General features: G+C 43.5%; 2 protein-coding genes across 3 annotated transcripts; one reads left to right on the top strand and one right to left on the bottom strand.

Moving 5' to 3' along the window:
• The first annotated feature begins 51 nt into the window (after positions 1–51).
• On the top strand, positions 52–14731 carry LOC110078575 (ADP-ribosylhydrolase ARH1). 2 transcript variants are annotated; one of them, XM_073004532.2, is made up of 8 exons: positions 52–69; positions 2086–2315; positions 3701–3799; positions 4882–4987; positions 5077–5156; positions 6472–6655; positions 14111–14325; positions 14439–14731. In XM_073004532.2, the coding sequence occupies exons 2-8, from the start codon at positions 2123–2125 to the stop codon at positions 14600–14602; spliced, it is 1041 nt and encodes a 346-aa protein (XP_072860633.2). In that variant the 5' UTR covers positions 52–69; positions 2086–2122; the 3' UTR covers positions 14603–14731. The 2 variants fall into 2 exon arrangements, with proteins under 2 accessions (XP_072860633.2, XP_020648539.3); XM_020792880.3 differs by lacking the exon at positions 52–69 and adding an exon at positions 230–386.
• Positions 14438–25094, bottom strand: LOC110078576 (protein tipD). The gene is made up of 10 exons (XM_020792882.3): positions 24854–25094; positions 23935–24019; positions 22566–22701; positions 21340–21529; positions 21113–21221; positions 19321–19352; positions 19054–19153; positions 18654–18719; positions 17548–17640; positions 14438–16163 (listed from the first exon to the last, which is right to left on the bottom strand). Exons 1-10 carry the CDS (start codon positions 24976–24978, stop codon positions 16041–16043), a joined length of 1059 nt encoding a protein of 352 aa, XP_020648541.3. The 5' UTR covers positions 24979–25094; the 3' UTR covers positions 14438–16040.
• Between the last annotated feature and the right edge of the window lie 2890 nt (positions 25095–27984).

Raw genomic sequence — 27984 nt, 5'->3', positions numbered from 1 at the left:
CTGTCCTGCAGATATGGTGGGAAGGACAACACTGCCATGAACTCACTGGAAGAAAGGCAGCATATAAAAGTAATATATAAAATCAAACCCCGTGGGGAAAATAGCTTGCACACCCGGGTGCAAAGCAGGCTCTTCTCTTCTTCCTCCCAGTCCTTCAGGAAATTTAAGAGCTCCAGAAATACCAAGACTAGGGGTGGGGGATGGTTCGATTAAGGGGCTTTCTCTTTAAGATCCACCCCTTGGACTCTGGCTGGGGTGCAACCGGTTGGCCCCGGGGATTTGCACGCGGTCAGCGGAGGGCGAGGCGAAGAGGGGCCCGCTGGGGGAGGAAGAAAACGGCGGAATACACGCGGCGCCCCCCCCACCCCCGCCGCCATGGAAGGCTGGTAAGCAGCTGATCGGGCAATGAAAATAATGCTAATAGCAATCATAACAAAACTTGGGAAAGTTGTGATTGGAGTACAGAATACCTCACCCAGCATGGTCACTAGCTGTCGGATTTGGGGAGCAGTAACAATTTTCTTAAACGTGGAAGAATCATAAGAATAATTATGACGCGCTCAATGTTTAATATTCCACCCCTCCAAACCTTGCTTTTTGCAATGCAGCTGCGAATGCATTAAAGGAGAGGGAGGGTGGGCCGTAACAATCCTAATACTCGCGCCTAAACTAAAGGCACTACCTCTCGTATTCTCTGAACGCTCGCTACTGCCCCTCTGGGCTTTACACGAATGAGAAGCATCATGGGCGCCGTCCTCGTTACCGTAATGAACGTAATATACCAACCTGTCGTTACTTGTTTACGTAATACGAAGTGGATACTGTCACACTTTAAAAACGCTAACAGATTTGGATCGCAATCCACTTCTGATGCCAGATGGAGTCCTCCTAACGAATTTAGAACATGACACTGCACAAATTTGCTCCTGAGTTGGCAAACTTCATTTTTTATTTGTTCATAGAAAATGTTAGGAATGTAATAGCAGTTATAATAATAATAATAATAATAATAATAATAATAATAATAATAATAATAATAATAATAATAATAATAATAATAATAATAATAATAATAATAATAATAATAATAATAATAATAATAAATTTATTGTCATTGTAAGTATATACACAGTATACCATACAACGAAATTCACAGACACCCAGAGACCAGACACATGCACACACATAACATTCCCCAAACACTCCCCACCCACTAGAAGTCCCCCACTAAAAATACAAACACCTATAAATGAAGAAAGGAGAGAAATAGTATTTTGCAGCTGAAATACACATGGCCATCAGAAATAGGACCCATTTTAGAACCATTAAGGCAGGATGTATACTGAGTTTAGTGGGGATTTACTTGCAAGTGAGGGTACACAGATATGTAAGTTCCCCATGCATTCTTACATTGATGTGAGGGACCTGTGACCCTCTATACTTTTGGCGAGGAGTCTCATCAGCAAGAACCATTGGCAGCACTGCCTGTGGTGAAATATATTGAAGTCCAACGATGTTGGATGGCCACAGCTCTTCATCCACCCCCCAACTGGCTTAGAAATGTAGCATGCTATGTCTCTTGTGTTTCACACTGTTGCCGACTTGGGTTGGTGTGTGTTTTGCCCTGCTGGTAACCCCATCTTTACAGGGTTCCCATTGCCACCTCCACCCCCAAGGTGGCTTCTATTCAGGCTGAACATCTTCAAACACCCTAGTATTTCCAGCAGCATGGAGAATTTGACACATAACAACTCCCCTGTGCTGCATGTAAACAATATGAAAGTTGCATTATCAGCAGACCAATCAGCTAATTAGTTAACACAGAGAGCCAGATTTTTGAATCATAATTCATTGATCCAAAACCTTTATAACGTGCTGCATCTCTTTAAAAACAAAAGCTCCGCATCTCCCCTTTGGTTTGTATTACCTGTGTTTTGTCTTTTATATATATATATGTAGAACTTGGAAGCATTTTTTGGACTACAGCTCCCAGAGTCCCCTGGGGACTATGGGAGTTGTAGTCTAAGAAATAACTCTGAATAGGTCACCTTGTGTATTCTTCGCTGTTTGTCCACTGCCTTGCAGTCTCAAAGCACCCTCCAAGGAAGCCTATCGTGCGGCAATGGTGCTCTCCGGGGCAGGTGATGCCCTTGGATATCGCAACCAGCGCTGGGAATACTGTACTTCAGGCCCCCAGATACACCAGGAACTCCAAGAAATGGGGGGATTGGGCAAGATCCGTGCAGCCCTCCCTGACTGGCCTGTCAGTGACGACACTGTGCTGCACCTGGCGACCGCTGAGGCCCTAGCCACAGGTGAGCAGAAGACGACGTTAGCCAGGCTTACATGGCCTTGCTTGACATGCTCTTATTCCCTGGTGGATCACGTTGCTGTCTTCTAGCATGTCCAGAGGGGTTAGTCCCAAGCGGGACTGGCTCCAGGTTTGAGAAGGCAGTCTTCTTGCTTGGAGCCATTCTGCATCATTGGTCTATTTGGGCTTCCCTGGTGGTCGTAATAGAATCTCTCTGATCAGGAGTGGTGGATAAGTCAGTATGTTATGTTTCCTGCACTGGTGTGGGGCAGCCCAATCCACCCCCTAGGTTTTATCAATGGCTTTGCAGTCTACCTAGGACAGTAGTTCTCAATGTTGGGTAACGCAGGTATTTTTGAACTGCTACTCTAAAGGACAGTATCTCCCCATGTGACCCTTGTCAGTAAGATCATAAAAAGGAGGCCTTCCTCTTGGTCCTGTTGATGGGGACACAAGAGACGGCCTTCTCTGTGATTGTTCCCAGGTTATGGAATGCTCTCCTTCTGGAGGTCAAGTTGGCCTCCTCTGCTGTCCTCTGAAGATGCCCATGGCCACAGAGACTGGCGAAACGTCAGGAAGAACAACCTTTAGAACACAGCCAAACAACTCGAAAAACCCAGAACAACCATTGGCCTCCTCCCTTTGATCCTTCTAGTAACAGCTAAAGACCAGCCTTTTCAGGCAGGCTGTTAGCAATCATGACTGAGTCTCTGAGTGGCCATTTTTAAAGTTAAGATAGTTTTTAACACGTTACCTGTTTTAATTATTCATGTGTTTTAACCAGTTTTATAGTTTGCTTTTAAATGTATATCTCACTGTGCTTTAAAGATGCCTTGAGTCCCCTTATTGGGAAAAAAGTAGCTTATAAATAAGACAAACGACACAAACAAAAAACAAACAAACCTATCGGTCGGTCATTCGTTCTCCCGGAAACCCCAGTTGTCACAACTAGTGGTAAAAGCTTCTGGGTTATCTATGGTTGGTAAACACTGACTTAAGGGATGAAATGCATCTGGAAAGGCCATTATGATTTTTAGAGCAGAGTTGACACGAGCTAAAATTGTGTCCTGTTCAGTTCAGTTCCTCAGAAAGTGGCAAAGTCTGAGCCCCCAGTAACGGGCAGAACAGTGAACTGATAGCAGACTTGACTAATTCCAAATGGCGCCATCCATTCATGCATCTAAGGGGTTGCTGCTAAATATTTGACTGTCAGAATTGTATGACTTGAGACATGCAGACTAGTTTGGAAAATGATGGAGGGAAAAGAACTTGGTGGGTTTGGCAAGGTTTTTCTGGTGATGAAAGGCCTGATGCAGCTGTGTGAAGAGGAAGGCTTTCAAATTATTTTAAACCATTGTTACATTTGTGTCTTCCTTCTGTGCCACATAGGGAAGAATGGGGAGCCCCTGTTCCAGGAGCTAGGCAGGCGCTACGTTGAAGCCATGAAGGACATGGAAGGGAGGAAGCCTGGGCCTACAAGCATTCTGGGTAATGTACCTCAGCGGTCCCTTTTGCCAGTTACAAAGACCCTATCCTATGAGAGACTAAGGGTATTAAGCTCATCTGTGTTCTTTAAAAATTATGAATAAATTATTATGAGGAGGTTGCCATCTAAAAGACAAAGTGTATATTACAGAGAGAATATCATTAGAAGAATGGAATTCCTTACATGCTGAAAACATCTGATTGTCTTAGCAAGCTTTTCATAACCCCCGCAGCTTGCAAATGAGCAAATCATTTGCGATTGGTCTTCCAAATACGATTCCTCAGACTCCCAAGATTTCCCAGAATCACATTTTTGAGTATTAATGCTATTTCAGCTTTGGGTGATGTTTTATTTATAATGTATAATTCAACTGTAGAATATAGACAGGGATCCATTAGTAGAATTCCATTAGAAAACCTCCACCTTCTCTCTCTCTCTCTCTCCCACCCCCACCCCCACCCCCACCCCCAGATTCATCTTTTTTGGTTGTTGGTTTCTTTACTCCTTCAATTAATCCAGAGGAATGTGGGATGGCAGCTACTCCTTGCTGTAGCAGATAAGGAAAATTATAGTTTTCCTTCCCTTGAGATTGTTGTTCCCTGTGTATCAAATCCCTCTCCCATGGTCTCCACATTGGATATTTATTTATTACCATGCTACGTAGTTTCAATATTCCGGGCCAGATTCAGAGTCCGAGCAACCTAAGATGATGAGACATGAGGAAACACCTTTTCTCTAATTATCCTGCCCGGTCATAGAGGTCTTCTGAAGGGACTGTCTTTTGGGACCCATGGACTCAATCCATTTGGAGGCCACTAGGAGTATGACCTTCAGTGTATTTCATTAGGATACTTCCACTCTGTGAAATTACAGTTGAAATTAGGTATGGGTCAGCACTTGTTTTAATTTGTTTTGTCTTGTTTTAATTTACTATATAGGTTAACCTGGATGTGGAAGCCATTATAAATGCTATAAACAAATCAAGATGGCAGCTTATGAAATATCTAGCACGAATGACATGTACCCCATGTAGCTTATCCCTGGAGAAGTTAATGCCTCTCCTTCTTTTCTCTTCTTCCTGTAGGAACATCTCAGTTATGTCCTGGGGAGCCAAAGGGTTATCGCATTCCCTTCAACCCCCAAGCAACAGGCTGTGGGGCCGCCATGAGGTCCATGTGTATCGGGCTGAGGTAACAGGGGTGGGATAGGGCTGAGAAGGGGCAACAGCAGCATAGCTGATGGGCAGGTATATCTCCACCATGACCAACATCTCGTCTAGGTATCCTCGTCCTTCCGATCTCCACTCTTTGATCCAAGTCAGCATAGAAAGTGGCCGGATGACACATCACCACCCCACAGGTAAAGGGGGCGTGTGAGGCAGTAAGCCCAACATGGTATGTCTCTTGTATTTAGAATAAGACTGACTGAATGAAAGCGGGTTGTTGTTGGTAGATGACTCATGTTTTTTTTCTCTCTGGCCTTTTAAACTTTTAACTGTTTTGTTGCTGTGATTTCTAAAATGGAGTTTACTGTTTGTTTTAATTATCTGTTAGCTGGCTTCATCCTTTCTTAGTGAAAAAGTAAAAATGTAATTAATGAAAATATCTTGGTCTTCAGCTTGATGCTACCTCAGGACTAGCCAAGTTTTTAATTTAATTTTATTTTCTTGCCTTAGCAAAGGGCAAGATGACTACGGTTGTTTAGGAATAAAATGATAGTAAAGTAGGAAGTGTGTGTATATAATATATATAATATATTATATATTATATAATATGTTATATATTATATAATATATTATATATAGTGTGTGTACAAATTATATATAAAGAGCTAGACCGCTTTTTTTCTCACTGAAGTGTATTTTTTTTCCAAAATTATTATTGCCTTCTTATGGTCTAAACTTGGTACAGTCAATTCCAGTGCCTCAGGCTTAGATCTAACCTCAGTACAGTACTTGCTTAGATCTAACCTTAGACTGGCTAAATGTGAAGGCAAATGTCACACTTTAACAGTAGTCATTATGGGTCCTTGTCATGCTTATTTCACCTTAATGCTTTGCAGAGATAAGAGACAATGAATTACATTTGGATCCAACTGGCTTTACCCCACCATTGCCTGCTTTAAATAAACTAAAGCTATTTGCATATGCATATATGTATGTACTGTATATAGACACATTTGAAACACTTTTTCTTCATTTGCTGGTTAAAGTTTTCAAAATTCTTGACAGGTTAATGTATGAATTAAAAAAGAGCACTGTGCATTAAGGATATCTCCATCAGTTTCCCTTAGATTCAAACTGAACCATTCCGGGGGGGGCGGAGTTATGCTTGTACTAATCAAGTGGAAGAACATCTTTCAAAGAGCTCCTGCAAGTTTAGCTTTCATTCAGATCACGGCTTAAACCATAAACCATCCTGGGAAACCTTGGGAAAGTCTGTAAAACAGCAGCAAGGAATCTGCCTCCTTAGACTTCCTGAGACTTCCATTCTCAGAAGCCTGAACCAACGTGGCCAGTGCTAAGGAACCGTGAGGGCTATAGTCCAGAACAGCTGGGTTTGCTTTCCTCCACTCCCCACCCTGATCCACTGTGCAGATGGTTATGATGGTAAAAGGGATCAGCTGCACGCATGAATGGTAATGATTCTGCCTGCCTTTATTTCTCTCTCCCTAGGATATCTTGGGGCTCTGGCTTCTGCCCTGTTTACGGCATATGCCGTGCAGGGCCTTCCCCTTGAGCGTTGGGGTGTAGGGTTACTCAAGACCCTCCCTCTTGCCTTAGAGTATGTGCGTGCTGCTGCATTTGAGAGTGAAGCCAATGTGGGGGCCTGGACCTATTTTCCAGAGAAATGGGAATGGTAAGTATATTCAGGAGGAATTTTGGAGAATAAGAGATTTCTGGGGGGCGGGGAGGAGAAATGTTAGGAGAGCAAAGTTTTCACTTTGATGGCAGTCACTGTGGCATTTTCAATTTCTAGCTATAGGAGACACTGAGCTCATAACTAGCAGGTGTTTATACTCCTTGGCTGCCAAAGGAATCAGATTTGCAAATGAGACCTGTGTTTACCTCTCCAAAGGCCAACCAGAAAACAAAGAAAAGTGGGCTGCAAACTGTGGAGGAGAGCATTTTTGGGTGGTGACAATTTCCAGTTAAGGGAGCACTTTTTCTAAATGTAGAACTGAACATCTCATATACAGTAGTTTGACCCTCAGACAAGGCTCTCCTGGTTTTTAACAATCATCCTTTGCCAGAAGTCTATAAGCTTTCTGTTTAGAACAAGCAGCAGAATTTCTGAGCCAGATGCTGTGAAGAAGGGAGAGCTGGCACACAGAACTGGTTCCAGCAGGGAGAGGGGAATTTGTGGTCCTCCAAATGTTGTTGAAATCAACTACCTTGAGTCTTCAACGTGAACTCTGTTGGCTAAGGTTGATAGGAGTTATAATCAAGCAATATCTGAAAGGCTGAAACTTGCCCATACATGGATATAGTATTGGCCTAAAACCAGGAAGGCCTGGATTCAAATCTCTCCTTTCCTTTAAATTTTTTTTGATTCTTCTGAACTGGCCACTCTCTCACCCTAATTTGCACTTCTGCCCTGGTGCTGCCCATAGTATGTCTGCTTGTGAAATACTATCCAGAGAATCTTGGAGGAAGGAGAACTTGAAATTCTGTGACAAAATTTAGATCTATATAGCATTGTTGTTGTTTAGTCATTGTGTCTGAGTCTTCGTGACCCCATGGACCAGAGCACGCCAGGCTCTCCTGTTTTCCTCTGCCTCCCGGAGTTTGGTCAAATTCATGTTGGTATATAGCACACTTCATTCTAATATCCTTTTCCCACTGCTGTATCCCCCTTTATGGACACAATAGAAGTCCAGGGTTTTTTTAAAGTGCTTTGTATAGGATAGGTTCTGGCCAGTTAACATGAAATGCAACAGGATTTATTTTGATTTCGTTATCTTTTAAGAAATCAAAACTGCAAAATTCATGGTTGAATTCATGTTCCTGGTCAGTTTCAGCTCCGTCTCCATGTCTCCCTCCTTCACATGCATAGAAGCACCCATGTGGTTGCAAGAAAGTTGGTCCTTTCCTTCAGGCAGCCCCTTGTTTTCGGCGGAAAATAAGTCAGACTGAGTCCGTATAACATTAACATTGGAACTTTTATTCATCTCTTCTCCCACCTGCACATCTTTAAAAGGATTCAACGGTTTCAAACTTGGCAACAGGCCATTTTCAACAACATTTAAACTTTGGTCAAACTCCCATGGAGTTACAGGCGGCGGATCCCACAAGATCCCCGCGGCTCCTTCTGAGGAGGAGGGAGACTCCTCATGGCACAAATGGTCCCACAGCACTTGTGTCGGTACCATCCTCTCTCGTCGGGACCTTCGTGCTCCTCAGCTGTCATCCAGGCACGTTCACGCTGAATTTCCAGCTCTCTGGGCGCCACAATCACATTCCATTCTTTCACTAATTTACGCAGGAAAGTCTCAGTTACAGTAGGTGGATCGGGCAATAAGCCACCTTCCTTTAAATGGGGAAAATCTCTTAACAACCCCTGGTAGCGGACCCTTTCGAAAGCTCTCTGTCTGTCCTCCCTCTTCTTCCTCTCATAAGCCTCCACAACTGAACTGAACCACACCACCCCCTCCTCGTTCTTATACCCCCCTTCAACTGTCACTTCAGACTCCTCCCACTCCTCGTCTGCCAAACACACCTCTATCTTTACCTCCCCCTCTTTCTCTTCTGTTTCCTTTCCCTTTTCTTCTTTACTTTCACCACTATCTCGTTGACTCTTTATTTCATCCTCTTTTTCCACTTTTACTTCTGCGGACGGCACACTCTTATTCTCCACACCTTCACACGCCCCCCCGGAGGAGTGGGCCGTCCGCTTGTTGTCATCGCGCGCATCCCCTTCACCCTGTCGTGAGAAATAATCGGCATTAGCATGGTTACTTCCTTTTTTATACTTCACTTGGAATGCAAAAGGTTGTAAACTCAAATACCATCGGGTCAAACGTGGATTGGCGTCTTTCATTCTGTTCAGCCATTGTAATGGGGCATGGTCAGTTACTAATATAAAAGGCATTCCTAATAGATAATATTTTAAAGTTGTGATTGCCCATTTGGCCGCTAATGCTTCTTTTTCAATTGTTGCATATTTCTGTTCTCTAGGTGTCAGTTTTTTACTTAAATACATAACGGGATATTCGATACCATTTCTTTCTTGTGCCAAAACTGCTCCTATCCCCCTATCTGATGCATCTGTTTGTACAATAAATGGCAAGGAAAAGTCAGGTGCATACCTCTTTGGTAATTCGTTTAAAATAGACCGCAATTTGTCAAACGCTTCTTGTTCTTTCCTTCCCCAATTAATATACTTTTTTATTTTCTTCTTAGTAAGATCAGTTAAAGGAGCCGCAATTCCCGAAAAATTAGGCACGAATTGCCTATAATATCCTGCCAAACCTAAAAATTGTTGGACTTCTTTTTTGGTTTTGGGTATACGCCAATCAGACAATTTGTCAATTTTCTCTTCCGAGGGTTGTATTTCTCCCTTACATACTACGTGGCCCAGAAACTTTACTTTCTCTTGAGCTATTTTACATTTAGAAGGATTTACGGTTAGCCCAGCTTTCCTTAATTCTTCCAATACTAATTTTCTATGTCTTACATGGTCCTCCCATGTGGGGCTGAAGATAAGGATGTCATCAATATATGCTCCCGCAAATTCCTCTACTGGTTCTAATACTTTGTCCATTAATCGCTGAAAAGTAGCTCCAGCTCCATGTAATCCAAATGGCATTTTTTGGAATTGAAATAATCCCTTAGGAGTCACAAAAGCCGTCTTCTCCTTGTCCTCAGCCCTCAACGGAATCTGCCAGTAACCTTTAGTGAGATCCAATGAACTGAGGTAAATAGCGCCCCCTAGTCTCTCCAATAAATCTTCTATACGGGGCATGGGGTAAGCGTCAAATTTAGATACTTCATTTAATTTTCTGAAGTCAATACATAACCGGATCTTTCCATCCGGTTTAGGTACTACCACTGGGTAGCTTCTCCACGGGCTGTGTGAATGTTCAATTATTCCTAACTTTAACATTTCTTCTACCTCTTTGTTGATTATTTCTTTCATGTGATATGGCCAACTCCTACTTCCGCTACGTATAACTACTCCTTCCTTAGTATTAATGCGATGTTCGACTATTTGGGTTATGCCTGGATTGGGAGAAAATACATCTTTAAATTCTTGCTCAATTTGCCTTATCTGTCTCATTTGTTGAGGATTCAAACAATCCCCTAAAGGGATTTCTGCCTGGTCTGTTCTGTACACTGAGGATTCAGGCCCTAGATCTTCTTCTATATCTTCAGCCCATAACACCTCCCTCTCATGCCATTCCTTTAAAAGGTTTACATGATATATCCCTGTCTTCTTTTTCTTATCTGGAGTTTTAATTTCATAATCCACCTTTCCTACTTGTCTAATTACCTCGTATGGGCCTTGCCATCTTGCAAACAACTTGGCATTTTCGGTGGGCAATAACAACAACACTTTTTGACCAGCTTGGAAGGATCTAGGGGAAACCCTCAAATCATATCTCCTTTTCTGCCCGGCTTGTGCTTGTCCTAAATGTTCCTTTGCCATTTCAGACACCTTTCTTAAATGTTCTCTCATCTCAAGGACCTGTTTTACCGTGATTTGTGCGTTGTCTGACCCACTCTCCCATTTTTCTTTTATTAAGTCCAAAATTCCTCGGGGGTTCCAACCATATATCATTTCAAATGGCGAAAAGCCAGTGGATGCTTGTGGTACTTCTCTAACTGCAAACATGAGGGGAGCCACTAACAAGTGCCATCTGCGAGGCTTTTCCATTACTAACTTCCGTAACATCCCTTTCAGGGTCTTATTGAATCGCTCCACCAATCCATTTGTTTGAGGATGATAGACGGAAGTGTGTACTGGATCTACATCCAATAATTTCCACATTTCTTTCAATGTTAAACTCATAAAATTACTCCCTTGATCTGTTAATATTTCTTTAGGGAAACCTAACCGAGTAAACACCTGCATTAGTTCTCTCGCGATTACTTTGGCTGTGGTTGACCTCAGAGGTATAGCTTCTGGATATCTTGTTGCATAATCAATTAACACTAGAATATGAGTATGTCCTCCTGCAGATTTTGTAAGAGGCCCTACTATGTCAATTCCTATCCTATCAAAGGGATGATCTACAAGGGGCATAGGCACCAGAGGAGCTCCTGGTCTAGGTTTCATTTGGGTCATCTGACACTCTTTACACGTTCTACAGAATTGTTGTATTTCTTTTTGCATTCCCGGCCACCAAAATCTATGAGATATTCGAGCTATCATTTTTTCATTAGCCAAATGACCTGCAGTAGGAACGTCATGAGCTACCTTTAACACATCTTTCCTCCATTTCATTGGTACCACCAGTTGTTTTTCACCTTCTCGATTCACGTGGTACAATAATCCCTCTTCCAGTTCAAATCCCTCCTGTCCCTGAATAATAGTCCCTGTAGGTTGTGCTTTCTTTAATACCTCTTGTAATGTAGAGTCATCTTGTTGCCACATCCTTGTTTGTTCTCTAGAAACTTCTTTCCCAAAATCAGTTTCGATTTGGCTTAGTTCGCATTCCCCAACCAAGCCCTCTTTCTTGTTTAACAATTCACTAGCCCCTTCCCAATCACGTCCTAACAACATCTCCCTTGAAAGTCCCGGGGCTATCCCAACTTTCATCCTTCGACAATCATTCCCAATTTGCACGCTAGCCCAAACCGTCGCATATTTTTTTGAATCCCCATGGATGCATCTCACCGACACTTCATCTGCTACTTCGGTTCCTTCTAACTGACGCACCAACGTTTTACTGCATCCAGTATCTATTAATGCCCTCTTTTCATGTCCGTTAACCAACACCATTACCTCCCAACCTTCTCTTTCAGACCCCATTAACTTAACCGGTTCATTATTTTGGCCTACCCACGAACAATCCAGCCCAGGGCATTGCCGCCGAACGTGGCCCGGGCGGCCGCAGTCGAAACACACGGGCTTGCCATCTTTGCCCTCCTTCAGTCCTGTGCCAGGCTCGAACAACCTCTGATCATAGGTGATGGGGCGAGTCGGCTTAGGACGCATCGGCTCGAAGTTAGCGGGTCTGCCTCTGCCGATCGCGGAGAAAGACATCGGACCACGCGGTGTGTTGCTGCCTCCGGTCGCCATCTTGTCCGGTGGGCGTGCCCTGTCAGGATTTCCGCCTGTATATTCTTTACTTCCTTCCTCCGCCGCGCAATAATTCTCTATGAGGTGAATCGCCTCTTCTAACTTCTTCGGTCTATTTCTTTGAACCCAGCTCCTCATGTTGTTAGACAATGTTGAGATTAAATGTTCCATCACTACTGTCTCAATAATTTCGTCCTTTGTCTTATCTTCGGGTTTGATCCACCTAATTACGTTGGCCTTCATGCGCTGGCTTATTGGGCGCGGATGCATCCCTGATTTGAATCTCAACTCCCGGAACTTTTTTCTATAAGCTTCTTCAGTTAAGTTCAAAGTCTGTAAAATGGCGCCTTTTACTATTTCATATTGTGCGGCTTCTTGAACAGATAATGTGTCAATCACTTCTTGTAATACGCCTGTCAAACATGGAATTAAAATCAGTGTCCACTGTTCTTTAGGCCACCCGGCTGCTGTGGCTACTCTTTCAAAAGTGTGTAGATATGCCTCAGGATCGTCAGTGTTACTCATCTTCTGCATTCGTATGGGGGTTGGGTTAGCTACCCAGGGGTTCCTTGCCTCTTTCCACTCATTCTTAACCCTTTCTTCTCCGGAATTCAACTGCCATAACTGCCTTGTTAATAAAGTCTGTTGCTCGGCTAAATTTTCTAGTAATTTCGCTTGGTGTTGAATAGTCCGACGTAGCTCGCTCACCTCTTCATTTTCCGCTTTAGGGGCTGCCCCACGTTGGGCGCCACTGCAAGAAAGTTGGTCCTTTCCTTCAGGCAGCCCCTTGTTTTCGGCGGAAAATAAGTCAGACTGAGTCCGTATAACATTAACATTGGAACTTTTATTCATCTCTTCTCCCACCTGCACATCTTTAAAAGGATTCAACGGTTTCAAACTTGGCAACAGGCCATTTTCAACAACATTTAAACTTTGGTCAAACTCCCATGGAGTTACAGGCGGCGGATCCCACAAGATCCCCGCGGCTCCTTCTGAGGAGGAGGGAGACTCCTCATGGCACAAATGGTCCCACAGCACTTGTGTCGGTACCATCCTCTCTCGTCGGGACCTTCGTGCTCCTCAGCTGTCATCCAGGCACGTTCACGCTGAATTTCCAGCTCTCTGGGCGCCACAATCACATTCCATTCTTTCACTAATTTACGCAGGAAAGTCTCAGTTACAGTAGGTGGATCGGGCAATAAGCCACCTTCCTTTAAATGGGGAAAATCTCTTAACAACCCCTGGTAGCGGACCCTTTCGAAAGCTCTCTGTCTGTCCTCCCTCTTCTTCCTCTCATAAGCCTCCACAACTGAACTGAACCACACCACCCCCTCCTCGTTCTTATACCCCCCTTCAACTGTCACTTCAGACTCCTCCCACTCCTCGTCTGCCAAACACACCTCTATCTTTACCTCCCCCTCTTTCTCTTCTGTTTCCTTTCCCTTTTCTTCTTTACTTTCGCCACTATCTCGTTGACTCTTTATTTCATCCTCTTTTTCCACTTTTACTTCTGCGGACGGCACACTCTTATTCTCCACACCTTCACAGTGGTCAAAATGTCTCCAGACAATTTCAGCCCCCTTTGCTACCTTTCCTTCTCCACTCCTTGTGTGTGTGTGTGTGTGAGAGAGAGAGAGAGGCTGCAAGGAAACCTATTTTAATTTTTCTTCTCTCTGTCGTTATGTTGTATCGCTATTCCAGATTATAATAATAATAATAATTTTAAAAAGAGTAAACTTAACAGCAACAGCTGCTTGTGGCTGTGAGAGGCAGCCAGCGTGAGGGCGGGCATGCACAGGACAAAGCCTCAAATGCAACAATTCTAAAAGCCCATGTCAACCCCTCAACCAATATACAATGCAGCTTAAAGACAGGTTAAATGTTTTCCCAAGAGTATGTGCACACTGACACAAAACCTGTGTAGCTACAACATGACTTCAAACTAAATTCAAAGCCCCCAATCCCTCACCCAATTTATTCCCTTAGTGTAACTGTGTCATGACAGTCTGAGTGTCTATTCAGGTTTTTCCATTCCCTTTCTCCCCATTCCTCCCATGGTTTTGAATTTAGGTACCTCTCAGAACGTGGCCTTGCTGAGGGCCAGGGCCCCGCTCGGTTCCCTCCTGCCTATGGTCCCACGGAGCGCGATGTCATCTACAAGACCTTCAGCTTGGATGGGTGGGCTGGGCGGAGTGGACACGATGCTCCCATGATCGCCTATGATGCTCTGCTGGCGGCTGGGGACAACTGGGAAGAGCTCTGCAGCCGTGCCATGTTTCATGGGGGTGAGTCAGGAAGCCTCTTCCTTTACTCCATCCCTCTGGGGAAAAAGCCCTCTGCCCAAGAGTTGGCTGAAGCTCACTAGGCTTCTTTGTACTTCTTCCCTTTCATTCCGCAGGGGACAGCGATTCCACTGGGGTGATTGCTGCCTGCTGTTGGGGTCTCGCTCATGGATTCCGAGGTGTCCCAGAAGGAAACCATGCAGAGCTTGAGTACCGAGACAGGATGGTGGCTGCTGCAGATTCCCTCTATCACCTTGCATGGGAGCAGGCACCAGTCTGACAGGCATTGCCTCTACCTAGCAAACCAGACCTCCTCCTCAAATTTCTGGGCGAGGGGTGGGGAGCTGAGGGGAGCTTGTAACCAGCTGGAAAATGCTTTTTTGCAGAATAAAGTTAAGCCTCATCTGCAGTTCTGCTTCTGCCTTGGAAAAGTTTCAGGTCCTATATTTCTAAGCGCTCCTAAGAAAAATATCCCTATTTTGTTGGGAAATTTCCCTGCTTCCAGGTTCCAAAAGTCTGGAGAAGTACTTTGATTATTTAATGGTGAGAGAAATGCACTCTGCACATGTCCAGAAGCATTCTCTCTTTTATTATTATTGTTTCACGTAGTCCATGCCTTAACCCTGTTGGGCCAAAAATAATACTGGATTAATTTCTCCACCATTTAAGAGAATGGAAGAGTTGTAGGATCCTTCCAGATATGGCTTTCAATGTGCCGTTGTTCTTCCCGATTCACAGAATTTTAGGGTGCGGGTGGGAATCAAGAACACTTGGTCTTCCACTGGTAACCCTTCTAAAGTTTTTTAGAAGGGTGCTTTCATCTTTTTTTTTCTTATTGCACAAAATTATTGCTCCAGCTGGAAGCATCTCTAGCTCTCCCTTATATGGCTAGAATCCCTTTTCTCTCCCAAAGAACCGAGGAGTCCTGGACACACAGAGGCCCGGCCAAAATGATTTAATTTGGTACCAAGGCTTTTTCTTTTTTGGATAGCCAAGCTGTGATGTGTGCAACGTTGTGGAGAGATTGCGGGGTGGTGGAAGAGAGAGGGAGAGAGACACATTATTGTAATTGTAGCTCCTGTGCAGAGATGGCAAAAACATGCAAGAATACCAAGGATTTTCCATCTAAACATTCTAATTAGAAGGCAGCTTTGGCCCCAGAAGGTGATGGGATTGGCCTTTAACTTCTGATTTTCTGCATTATGGATTTATGGGAACTGTTTCAAACCCATGATGCTACTGGGAGCAGCCCCAGTTTGTCACATGCCAAACATATTGTAGCAGCAGATGATGGGCAACTAAGCTTAGGGTCTCAAGGAGCGGCGGGGTTGGTCACACTCCCCTAGCAGTAAAAAAGTAAAAGGGAAAAAAAGGTGGTAGGGCATCTATAGAGGAAGAAGAGAATGCTGTGATACCATGGTGAGCTTGAGATAGGATCCAAATGGGAAGGAAACCATGATAGGAATGTTAGGGGCACAGTGGTACAATTGCCAGCAGGAAAACATAATGAGAAAACAGTAAGGTAAGCAAGCAGATCATACTGGGACTGGCCACATCCAATAAGACACACATCCCTTGTCCATGATTCTGTTTCTCCTCATCGAAGTAGAGGATTCTAAGACGCCATCAGGCACACATTGGCATGTCCTTAATTAGTGTACCATGATGGGGAAGTCATTGAGAGCATCACTCTTGATGGTAGCCTCCAAAGGAAGGGTTCAGGGTCTCACTGGCGTCTGTGCAAGGTATAAAGTGTTGCTGGAAGTGGCAGCCAAGACACCACGGGTACTGATGTGAGTACTGTAGACACCCCCGGGCAGATCATTCAGCACCCCTGTACTCTGGTGGGGAAATGAGAGAAAACGGTGAATGAGAGAAAAGGCGGAATGCGCTCATGTGTCCTTCATGGGGCTGAGTGAGAATTTTCAGTTCAGTTTGACCCAAATACAGTGGTGCCTCGCTTAACGATTGCTTCGTACAACGAAAAATTCACTTAACGATGGCTTTTTCGGAGCAATCTTGTGCTTCACTTAACGATTTTCCCTATGGGCGATTTTCGCTTAACGATTTCGGGATCATGCTTCGCTTAACGATGACAGTTTTAGGTCCCCTTGTTTCGCTTAACGTTTTTTTTACAGCCCCGTTTTTGCTATTTTTAAAATATTCTAAAATGTTTAAAAATGTTTAAAATGCTTGGAATCATTAGTGCACCTAATAAAACCTTCGTTAACTTAATTTGGCTTTGTTCTGAGTCTTTTTGATTTTTTGTGAATTTTTTCCCCCCATTGAAATAGGCTTCGATGCATTTCAATGGGTTTCGCTTAACGTTTTTTCCTATGGGGATTTTCGCTTAAGGATGGTAATCCATTCCAATTGGAACGGATTATCCGGTTTTCAATGCATCTCTATGGGAAATTGTGTTTTGCTTAACGATGTTTTCACATAGCGATTTTTTTTGAACCAATTAAAATCGTTAAGCGAGGCACCACTGTATATCAATCTGTATAGATCATAGCAGGAGATTTAAAACAAATTAAATGTTGGAGGAGTTGAAGCTGACCATTTTTTGTCCATTCAGGCCTGGGCTTTGAGTGCTTGGCCCTGTTTGAATCCCCCTCTATACTGTATTCAGTTGCGTTAGTACAAAATTAAGGCTGCCAACTATTTTTTTTTCCTGAGCAGATCCTCATCCTTCACGGTTACGTAATATGTAGGTACAATATGTACCCTGCATAAATTCTGCTCATTGTCTCATCTGACCTTTCACTATAATTGCCTTTCTCATCACGTGCTATTTATTTATTTATTTTGATTTCTATCCTGCCCATCTAGACCAAAGGTCTACTCTGGGCAGTTTGCAACTTTAAAAACAATAAAACCAATAAGCATATATATAAATCCAAGATGGCAAAAGTATAAGAAATTGAGATACGGCAGGAGGGAAAGCCTGCCCAAATAGCCAGGTTTTAAGTTTGTTCCTGAAAACACCCAGAGAGGGAGCCAGGCGGATCTCCACTGGCAAGTTGTTCCAAAGACAAGGGGCCTCTGCCGAGAAGGCCCGGTTCCTCGTTCTTTCCTTCCGGACCTCCCTTGGCATTAAGTCCCTCAGCCTATGTGATAGCCTTTCTTGGTGGAATGCAGCTGGAATGTACAACCTACATACTTTACCACTCTGCTATAGCTTCATTTCCACAGCCTGAAACCCTAATTAAGCAAAGTACGTACCATGAGGATTCTCCTGTCAATGAGCCGACATAAGTTGTTCCGACTTCCACCAGCTATAATGTGGTCAGAGCCAAGTAAGTGACAAGTATAAATCTGGAAAAGGAAGGGGTTAAAAAGAAAGGAGAATTAGGAGATTTGGATGGAACCAGAATGAAGACATTAAGAGTTTGTTATCACACAGACCCAGGGAAACAAGCCTTTCATTAACAAACCCATGGATTCTGAAACTCCTTGGAAATATTTTTTTAACTACAATACCATGATTTGACTTTGTTGGACTACAGAATCCCCCTCAGGATCACTGACATGCATCTGACACATCTTAAGTGAGAAAAGAGAAACCTGAAATAGAGGGGTAGGATTCTTTCTAGGAATAAGTGTGCTAGAGGTGGGATTTTAGACAGTAAAAGGTTCTTTGTACCTCATTCAGCCTTGCCCAGTCTGACACGCTCTACCTGTATTGGATTACAAGTCCAATCACCCCAGCCAACACGGACATGCTGGCTGAAAGTTATGTTACTTGTAGTCCAATTCATCCAGAGAGTGTCAGGTTGGGATGTGGAGCCCTTTTCCCTTAAGAATTTGTATTGAGGTGCATTGAGGGTGTAGGAAAGCATTTATTCATCCTGGCCAGCAGAGACGACCACATAACAGCAGTGCATGTAAAAACAGCCTGTAGGACCAAAGATCATACATACAGTAGGATACACACAAAGGGCCATAAAAAGAGTATTTTAAACTGGCATTCCTTTGAATTTCCTTTCCTAGGAAGAAATTCCTTTCCAAGTGATAGTCCTTTGAAAGTCTTTCAGGAAGAAGCCTGGGTTTTGTTTTATTGTTTTATTTTATATTTTAGGGAAGGTATGTGACTTTACATACTGTATTTCAGACAAGGGCTGTTTTCTCATGGTTCATTGAGGAATACTATATGCTGGGCTTTGCTATACATATGAAATATATTAGCTATCTTTATATAATCACTAAATTCTAATGTATATGTCTATCTCTAAAGTACTGTATAATGAGAGAGAGAGAGAGAGAGAGAGAGAGGCATTGTTACAGTAAGGACTGGGACTTCAAAATGACTCGGAAAGGTGATCTTCAACCTGTGAATGACCTCGGAAGTCTTCTGGAATGTCCATGATCTTGGCACCTGTTTCAGCATCCCAGATCTGTTCCAGGTGGGAAGAAAAAGTTGCATTGCTGTTTTATAGGACTATCAACAGTACGTGTAGCTATAGTCTAGATATTTAAGTAGAAGTTGTTAGGCCACACTAGACCTCTTATGGTTCTGTTTTGCTTCTTCTAATTCATTGCTGCTTTGGAGATTATGGAAATAACACAAAGGAGTGGGTGACTTGTACTGGTGAGAATTATAACAATTTAAATTGTAGTAAGGGCTATTGCCCTGAATATTGCCTGGAGTAATAAAACAATCCATGTAAACAACAATGATAATTTAACTGCTGTAGGAAACTCTGAATCAACTTTGGACAGGCTTCTCACCTGCAATGTGTTGTTCCGCCTCCAGGAGCCCGTCAGAACCTGTGTCCCAGTTTTGTCTATGGAGACAGCATCACCACAGACATGGGGTCCAGAGATGCGCCTATGAGCAGGGGAAGAGGGCAATTCATGAAAGGAGCAAGGAGATGGGAAGATAGGAGCTAAAGCCCAGGTGGGAAGGAAGTGGGGGAACAGAGCAAGAAACACAGCAGAGGAAGAAGAACTAAAAGAAGGTGGAAAGCGAGGGGAGGGTGCCCTGGCAATGCATACCGTATAGAATGTGTTGTCTGCACGTTCCAGAACTGGGGGAACAGAAACCAGAGAATTTAGGTTAGATGGCGCTTTCTTTCTTTCTTTCTTTCTTTCTTTCTTTCTTTCTTTCTTTCTTTCTTTCTTTCTTTATTTATTTATTTATTTATTTATTTATTTATTTATTTATACCCCGCACCATCTGGCAGCCAGGCCACTCTGGGCGGCTAACAACAACAAGACAAACAACACAATACAGTGGTGCCTCGCAAGACAAACACCTCGCGGGACGAAAAACCCGCAAGACGAATGGTTTTTGCAATTGCTGAGGTGCCTCGCAAGACGGCTTCTTCTATGGCCGTGCTTCACAAGACAATTCCCCCCCCCAAGGCCGATGCCTCCCAAGGAGAAAATAATTCATTCGTCTTGCGAGGTTCCCATAGGAATGCATTGCGATGCATTCCTATGGGAAACTGCTTTTTGCAAGACGAAAATTCCGCAAGACAGCGCTACTCGTGGAATGAATTACTTTAGTCTTGCTAGGCACCACTGTATTAAAACACAAGAAGAATAAAATACAGTAATACAAACATTCAACAGATACAATAATTAGTAATATAGATTAAACAGTTGGCTATAAAGATGGTAGAAAGGAGGATGAAATGATGGCAAAAAAGATAATAAAAGGGAAGCACAAATATCAGCAACTTAATGCTCAGGGAAAGCCTGACAGAAGAGCCACGTTTTCAATGCTCATTTCTACCCGTTCAACAAGGGTGCCAGGTGTATCTCCATAGACAGATTGTTCCACTATGACTTAATACCCGTTTAATAAACTCTCCTCACCTAGCTCACATGGAAGGAGGGCTGTTATTGTTTTTCCTTTTAAAGTTCCTGCTCCCAGAGAAGCCCAATAGAAGTCATTGGTCTGCTCTTGGAAACCCAACAGATTGTGAAAAGTTCTAGGTTGCACTTTGAGTTCAGACAGGGAACTAGCCAGCCTGCTAGGATTTGAAATTCCTCCCTGTCAAATGGAGAGAGCATCCTCTTGGAGGCACCATCAGCATCACGTGTAGGAGTGTGAGAGCAAGAAACTCTCAGCAGGCCCCCTTAAAAGGGAAGAGACAGGATGTGCAAACTGATGCCTTTATCATTGCTCCTTTGACCGGTCCTGTAGAGACCTGGGCCAAGACATTTTGCTGGCTAATGCTAAGGACCAGATGGCCCTCTCCATTTTGTGTATGGGAGCTTACTAGACTGGCAGTTGAACCAGCCCTGGTACTGAGAAACAGTTCACCACCACGACCAAGAGGTGCAGGCCAATTTAGCAGCCACATTCTATGAAATGAGCTGGCTGTATAGCTCAGTGGTTGGGAGTTTGATTCCCCACTGTGCCTCCTGAGAGAGGACAGCCAGCCTGTGTGGCCTTGGGCAAGCTGCACAGTCCCAGGGCATCTCCATTATTATTGTTGTTTCTGTTGTTATTGTTGTTCTTTTGGCCTGTCAATTTTCACTGCTCCTTTCCAACCCTAGCTCAAGATTCATTTTTCTTCTTTGCCTTCACTTTAGTCCTGTTTGTTATCAAAACTTTAAAAAAAATGTTATAAATAATTATGGGTATTTTTTTTAACTTGCTACATTTTGGATAATAAGCATGTGATGAAGTTATATTTCACCGGTAGCACAACTAGCAGGACTTCACTGGGGTCCTGCGTATGTTTTCTAGGTGAACATTTACACTTAAAGAGCATTTGGGGAACCCATTATTTCTTTAAAATAGCTTTCCAAGCTCTGCTCCTTGTAACACCATCACCTGTACTGTGTCATCCCATCCTCCAGAGACGAAACGCTCATCATTTTCCGGGAAGAAGGTCAGCGCATAGACCCGGGACATGTGCCCATCCATCACATTTGGGGAATCACTGGAAAAAGAAATGGGTTGCAGCTTAGGCTGATCAAAAGCCAACCCGAGCACACCTTACTAAATCCAGGACTCAATAGTTTAATATTACTGCTAATATCCTGCTCCCACCAGCTCACCTTGGCTGAAAATTCTGCAATTTTTCCCAGGTTTGTGTGTCGTACATGTAAATGCCTGGTCCTGCTCCACCTGTGATGAACCTGGAGCCAGAAGGGTTGAAGGAAGCGATCATTGTCTGGCGATCCTCCGCTAAGGTGCGCACACAGGTGCGGGAAGGGACATGCCATAGCTTCAGCTTCCCACCAGAATCTGCCATTGGAAAAGAATCCAGGAATATATTTATGGTTTTGTGTGCAGGGGAGACCAACAACAGTGTTTTCCATATAGAAAGTAAGGGGAACAAATAGCTTTTCAGCCATCTTTTCATTAGTCCTCTAATTTTTCAGATATTTTGTTTAGATTTTTAACAGAATCATAGGCTTAAATTCTTTGGAGAGGCTGAAAAGTTACTTTAAAGGAATATAGCTCCCAGATACCCCCATCTACCTCTAGATATTTTAGTCTAAACAAGTAATTTCTCCAAACTCAGTTCATCTCTAAATAAGAAGCAAAGTATATGTTAATTTAAAAGCCAAGTGGGAATAGCCCCTAAGAAATCTGAAAAATGTAGCAAGGTCACATACGTACATGGCTAAGAGGCTGCCATGATCTGAAGAGCTTTGTTGGAATGGGAATGGAGACATCCCAATTATAACAAATAGAAAAGGTGTCTGTAGTCTTTGGGATAGTTGATCTATAATTTGAAGTCAAAGAGGTACTGAGAATTCTGCTTATCAATTAATGACCCAAATCCTGTTGTGTAGCTATGCCTGCATAACTTAAAGTTGTGCAACTTGTGGAAGGTCTTATCCAGGAAGCAGTTCTGTGGGCACAGTAGCCCAGTCCATTGCATAGTTCGTTACACAACTAGTTACTCAAGGAGACACACATGCTACTGCATTTTTTTCCTGCTCAAAGCCAGAGTAAGGAAGTGAAACAGGCTGGAAACAGATGCTTGCAAAAACATGTTTAAAAACATTTTTAATATTGTCCAGAGATGACCGAGGCAGTACTTTCAGATGAAAAAGACTTCAAAGGATAACAGTAACCAAACAAAGCAGGCTAATTTGCATTTTCTTAAAGGTGAGAGAAACTCATGCTGTGACACTCAGATGCTTGAATTAGTTAAGGATTTTTCTCTTCTATGAAAAGGCAATCTCTAATATCTGCTTCTCTTCACAAATGCAAGCTCCGGATAGCAAATAGTAAATATCAAGTTTCAGCCTAAACGAATGACATCACTTACAGGTGGCAAGCAAGACATCTCCATTGTGGGCGGGGCCACGGGGCATAAAGCGCAGGGAGGTGATAGGTAATCCTTGGGTCACAGTTTCACTGTCAGCAAGAACATGGTGAAGGGAGCCATCACTGACTGAAAAAACCTGGAGCAGAAGAGAGAGGACTTACGTAAAGAAAGGCATTCACAAGAACCGACTATGTGTGATTTGACTGCACAATGATAAACAGAGAAGTCCATTGGGCTCTGCCAAGAAACAAAATACTGAAGCTTTTAAATGGGGAGGGGGGCGGAATAAAAGGAGTTTGGTTCTTGTGCAAAATCCCAGAACAAGGGTGGGTGATGCCCTTATATTGGACTACTAGTATCTCAAAACCAGGCTAGCTTTTGAGTCCTTCTGGAATTTTAATGGATGGAAATTCAAAAACATGGCATGTTGTGTTTCGTCCTGAACAGCATTGTGTTGCTTCCTGATCTGAGCAGGGGGATACTGTATCCCAGAACTTGAGGGTGAGGCATATTCCCAAATGCAATTATGAGCTGCCTGTGGTCAGCCTTGTCCATGGGATGATAATGTCTATAAGGCCCTGCCCACAACATAATCCACAGTGAGTGGTAAACTAGCCTGTGAGAAAAGGCACTGATGTTGAATGTTCTGATGTAACATAGTAAAATGATGGTGGGTTACTAAAAATATAATAACATGAATTTTAGCTTCTATCCAAAATGACTTATTCCCACTCAGCCTACCGAATGTTTCCATGTATAAGGCTATACTTTTGTCTAAAATCTTTAGACTAAAAATTGAGGGTTGTCTTATACACGGATGTAAGCTGAGGAGAGAACAAAAACAAGTGGAGGGCAAAACAGGGATCAAAGTGATCCTGCAGCACTTTGATCCCTTTCCCCCTACACTTGCTAAGCCCCACTTATTTTTCTTAATTTTGTATTAAGAAAATGGGGATGTCTTATACACGGAAAAATATGGTAGTTCCTTGAACCCGAAAGGCATTTCTTAACACCAAGCACTAGAACAGTGCTTCCTAACCTTGTGTAATCTAGATGTTCTTAGACTACAACTCCCAGAAACCCTGGACAGCGCAGCTGGCGGTGAAGGCTCCTGGGAATTGCAGTCCAAGGATACCTGGGTTACCCAAAGTTGGGAAATACTGCTGCACGATAAATAGTCTGGGGTGCTTGGGCTTTGACCCAAGGTGCTAAAATATAGATGGCACAATCATTTGATGCCCATTCATATCTGCAGCTAAAAGGATGCCGATAGGGCAGGAGTCACAGCTCTTATGTGGCCAAAGAAGTATCAATCGAGTATTTTGTATAGGAGGAGGAAAGATCATTATTCACTGTCTGTGAGACTGACCTTAATGGTGCCAGTGCGTAATCCTGCTGCAACCCGTGTCCCATCATTATTGAACTGGCAAGAAAGCAGCTGATCTCCACAGTCTCTATAGGATTACATATTTGCATTTATTAATAGTAGTATTTTTGAAGCTGTTTTTTAAATCTGTAGACCCACTTGGCCACGGAAACTCGCCACTCCTTAAAACCACTGTTTAAATCTCTTGTTTTCCTTGAAAGGCCTATTAGGGTTGGTTCTGACATGCCAGCACAGAACATACACAGAGAGACCTTCAAAACACCTAACAAAGGCACCAATGACAACAATATGAAACCAGCAACAAAACAAAGTAAAACAACATGATGTAAAAAACAAAACAGAAAGTTGACCTGTCAGATAAAGCAGAAACAATAGACAAATAGCTTAATTAAGCTTCTCTCCCCTCACAAAAGTCTGATGAAATCATACAGGTGGATCACCTGCTAAATAGTCCACTGTGTGGGAAGGAGAGGAATCTTCACATGGGAAGGTTCTGCTACCAAGAAGCAGAGGATGAAATAGTCATTATTTTTGACTACACATTCCACAACCCGCAAACCAACATGGAGAAGCCTTGCTGGCTGAAGGATCATGGGAGATGTAGTCCCCTATTCATAGCTTTTCCAAACTCTCTGTTGGTTGTTCTAGCTCACATTCCCAGCCTCAACTATGATTAAGGTGGGACAACAGACAACATCCTTCTGGAAGGTCTTCACCAGAAGGTAGGTGGGTAAAGATGACCTGGACTCCTACTGCTTTAACGGGGATACTCCCTGTTTTGAATTGTGCTCTGAAAAGAACCAAAAGCTGCTAAGGTTTTGGGTGAATTCTGTGGGAAGCAGGGCACATCTCTGCATCTTCTGCCCTATCACCCCCACCCTCCCCATATGTTGTTACCTACATAGTGTGGAGCAGCCGAAGATCGCCAGAGATAGAAGGGCTGCTTGTGACGGTATCTTGGGGGACAGGGACGTTACTGCTTGTCCCCGGTGGTGTGGTCAGCCGGCTCCGGCGTGTAGTCTGCATGGCTTGGGGGGTGCAGATCTTTAAGAGGACCAAGAAGCAAAGTTAAGTGTGTTGTCTGTTTTTCTTTTCACATTCTCCTCTTTTTTTCCAAAAGGATGAAGAGCAATCAAAAGCTGGAGGACACAGTATATATTTTCAGTGCACTAAATCCCTTAGTCCAGTTTCTGACGTATTCATTAAAGCTACAAAGCGATGGGAAAAGAACTCTGCCGGAAACTACGCAGGTCGCTGCTAGACAGAGGAGTCAATACAGAACTTGGAATTGTTATGTAAACTGGTTATGTATTACTGTTTATCTATTACTCTGCTCTTTCGAAACATGCTGACATCAGTGCTAGCTTTCAGATTACATCTCAGCAACAAGTTACTAATACAGTAGATTGTTTTAAAATCATTTTTATATTTCTCAAAATACAAAAACAAAACAATTTAAAGGAGCAATATGGACATATATCCATCCCAATGGCCTTTTGAAAGCCAACTGAGAAATAACGAGCAAAGGATAATGGTTGTTTCCAAATAAAATACATTAAAACATTATAAAAACAATCTTAGAACTGCTGAGGTGGAAGAGACCCTATGGATTATCCAGTCCAGCCCTTCTCAAAGAGGCTCAGTGGGGAATAAAACTCCCAGCCAAATGCTATCCAGGAACTAAGGTTGTTGGCCCCACCCTCCTCAGTCCTCCTTAATGTATTATAAATAACATCATCAATTGTAACAATCTCCAAGGCAAATGCTCTCCTGCCCCATCACTTCCACATTTCATGATCTCATCTACTGCCAAAACTTGCTGCCCCTTATCCCTCCCCTTGAATAATTTACCTTTTGGGGCTACAACTCCCAGACAGAACCCTCCAGGCACTATAGTCCACAACCATGCTGACTAGCAGATTTCTGGAAGTTGTGAACCCCCCCCCCCCAATGGAATTTTCCCATGCTTCCTAGTAAGCTGAAGCTTTCTACATTCCTAACATTTAATGCTCCCAGAGGTTGTTTGTCTAGAAGTGGTAGCATCTGATTAACACTTTGGGGTAGAAGTCTGGGATTGCACTGTGTCCACAAGAGCAGCAGGGCTGCCTTATTGAATCCAGAATAAATAATTTAATACATGTTACTACTGCTTAAAAAAAATCTCACCCTCCAGAGATTAAAATTACCTAAATGCACAACTGCTTGTTCCCCCTCCTCACTCTATCTCTGCACTTGAATCCTTAATCCCCATTTAGTAATCCTTTCCAAGGCAAATGCTTTCCTGCCCCATCACTTCCACATTTCATGATCTCATCTACTGCCAAACTTTGCTGCCCCTTATCCCTCCCCTAGCCCCTCCCCTCCCTTCCCCTCTTCCTCTCTCTCTCTCTCTGGTTCTTTATCAGCTCCTAGCAACCAATGATGAAGAAGCAAGAACCCAGCCGGTCACCATGGCACTAGCAAAAGGAGGCTGAAGGTTCTCAAGGAGAAGAGGATCCCATCCTCCCAGCCCTCTAAACTGATTCCTTCACCATAACATCTGGAGACCTGAGAGAGAACCTCGGTGTCCCGAATCCAGCCCTTTACTGCTGCCTTTCCCTTCCCATCCATATATCCTACTCCAACGAAATGCGGCACCATTCACTCCATAATTTCAACGGGTGAGCCCAGACCTTAGTTTGGTTTAGATTAGGCTTCAGAGACCTTACAGACCAGATCCTTGGGTTCACACATCTGCAGACTTTAGGTAGAGCACTCTGACTTTCCTTCTCCACAGGGGTTTACCTTACCTATTGGTGTAGGAATAAAGAAGGTAAGGTAAAGATTCACCTTGAGATTTTAGTGTCTAGGGGGCGGTGCTCATCCCCATTTCCAAGCCGTAGAGCCAGTGTTTGTCTGAAGATAGTTTCCGTAGTCACGTGGCCAGCGCAACTAGACACAGAACGCTGTTTAACTTCCCACCGAGGTGGTACCTATTTATCTACTCACATTTACATGCTTTCAAACTGCTAGGTTGGCAGGAGCTGGGACAAAGCGACGGGAGCTCACTCCGTTGCGTGGATTCGATCTTACAACTGCTGGTCTTCTGACCCTGCAGCACACAAAGGCTTCTGTGGTTTAGCCTGCAGCGCCACCATGTCACTTTCTAGGAATAAAGAAGGAACTAATTTTTAAAATCCTATTTAGATATTCATCACTGCCAGTGGTGTTTCTGTAGAGGCATTAAAATTAATAATAATCTAATAAACTTAGAACTGCAGAGCCGGAAGGGGTGCTTAGGGATCATCAAGTCCAGCCCCTGTCAAGGAGGCACAATAGGGAATCGAACTCCCAACTCTGAGCTATCGGGAAGTTGTTCCCCAGCATCAGGGGTTGGCCATGATAAGTCCTATTTTAAATGGGTCGTTGTCTCTTTGAATGGCTTTTGGACAGCAACCCTCAGTCTGACGGGCTGTATAGTCCAAGTTTTAAACTTTAAGTCATCATAAAACAGGAGAGCAAGGATCTGGAAGCTGCTTGTAAGCACCAAGACAGAGGAAACACGGGTCCCCCCCATCAGGCTGTTACCTGTGATAGTGAGATAAATTATACAGTATTTCTATTTTAATTATATTAAGTATGTTGGCTTGGTCATGTCATGAGAATGGCTGATGGTCGGATTCCAAAAGATCTCCTATATGGAGAATTAGTGCAGGGAAATCACCCCAGAGGGAGACCACAGCTGTGATACAAGGATATCTGCAAGCAGGATCTGAAAGCCTTAGGAATGGACCTCCAGAGATGGGAAACCTTGACACCTGAGCGTTCAGCCTGGAGGCAGGCGGTGCAGCATGGCCTCTCCCAATTTGAAGAGACACCTGTTCAGCGAGCCGAGGCAAAGAGGCAGTCCTGAAACCAGCCAAATCAGGGAGCTGGACAGGGGACAAATTGTATTTGTCCTCAGAGTGGAAGGGATTGCCACTCTCGAATTGGCCTTCTCAGCCACACTAGATGCTGTTCTCAATTCAGAGCATGTTACCATAGTCTCCCGAG

This window comes from Pogona vitticeps, chromosome 6 (assembly GCF_051106095.1).
Source record: "Pogona vitticeps strain Pit_001003342236 chromosome 6, PviZW2.1, whole genome shotgun sequence".
Lineage (NCBI taxonomy): Eukaryota > Metazoa > Chordata > Lepidosauria > Squamata > Agamidae > Pogona > Pogona vitticeps.
The sequence above is the reverse complement of the archived record's forward strand: the minus strand, read 5'-3'. Positions and strand labels throughout refer to the sequence as shown.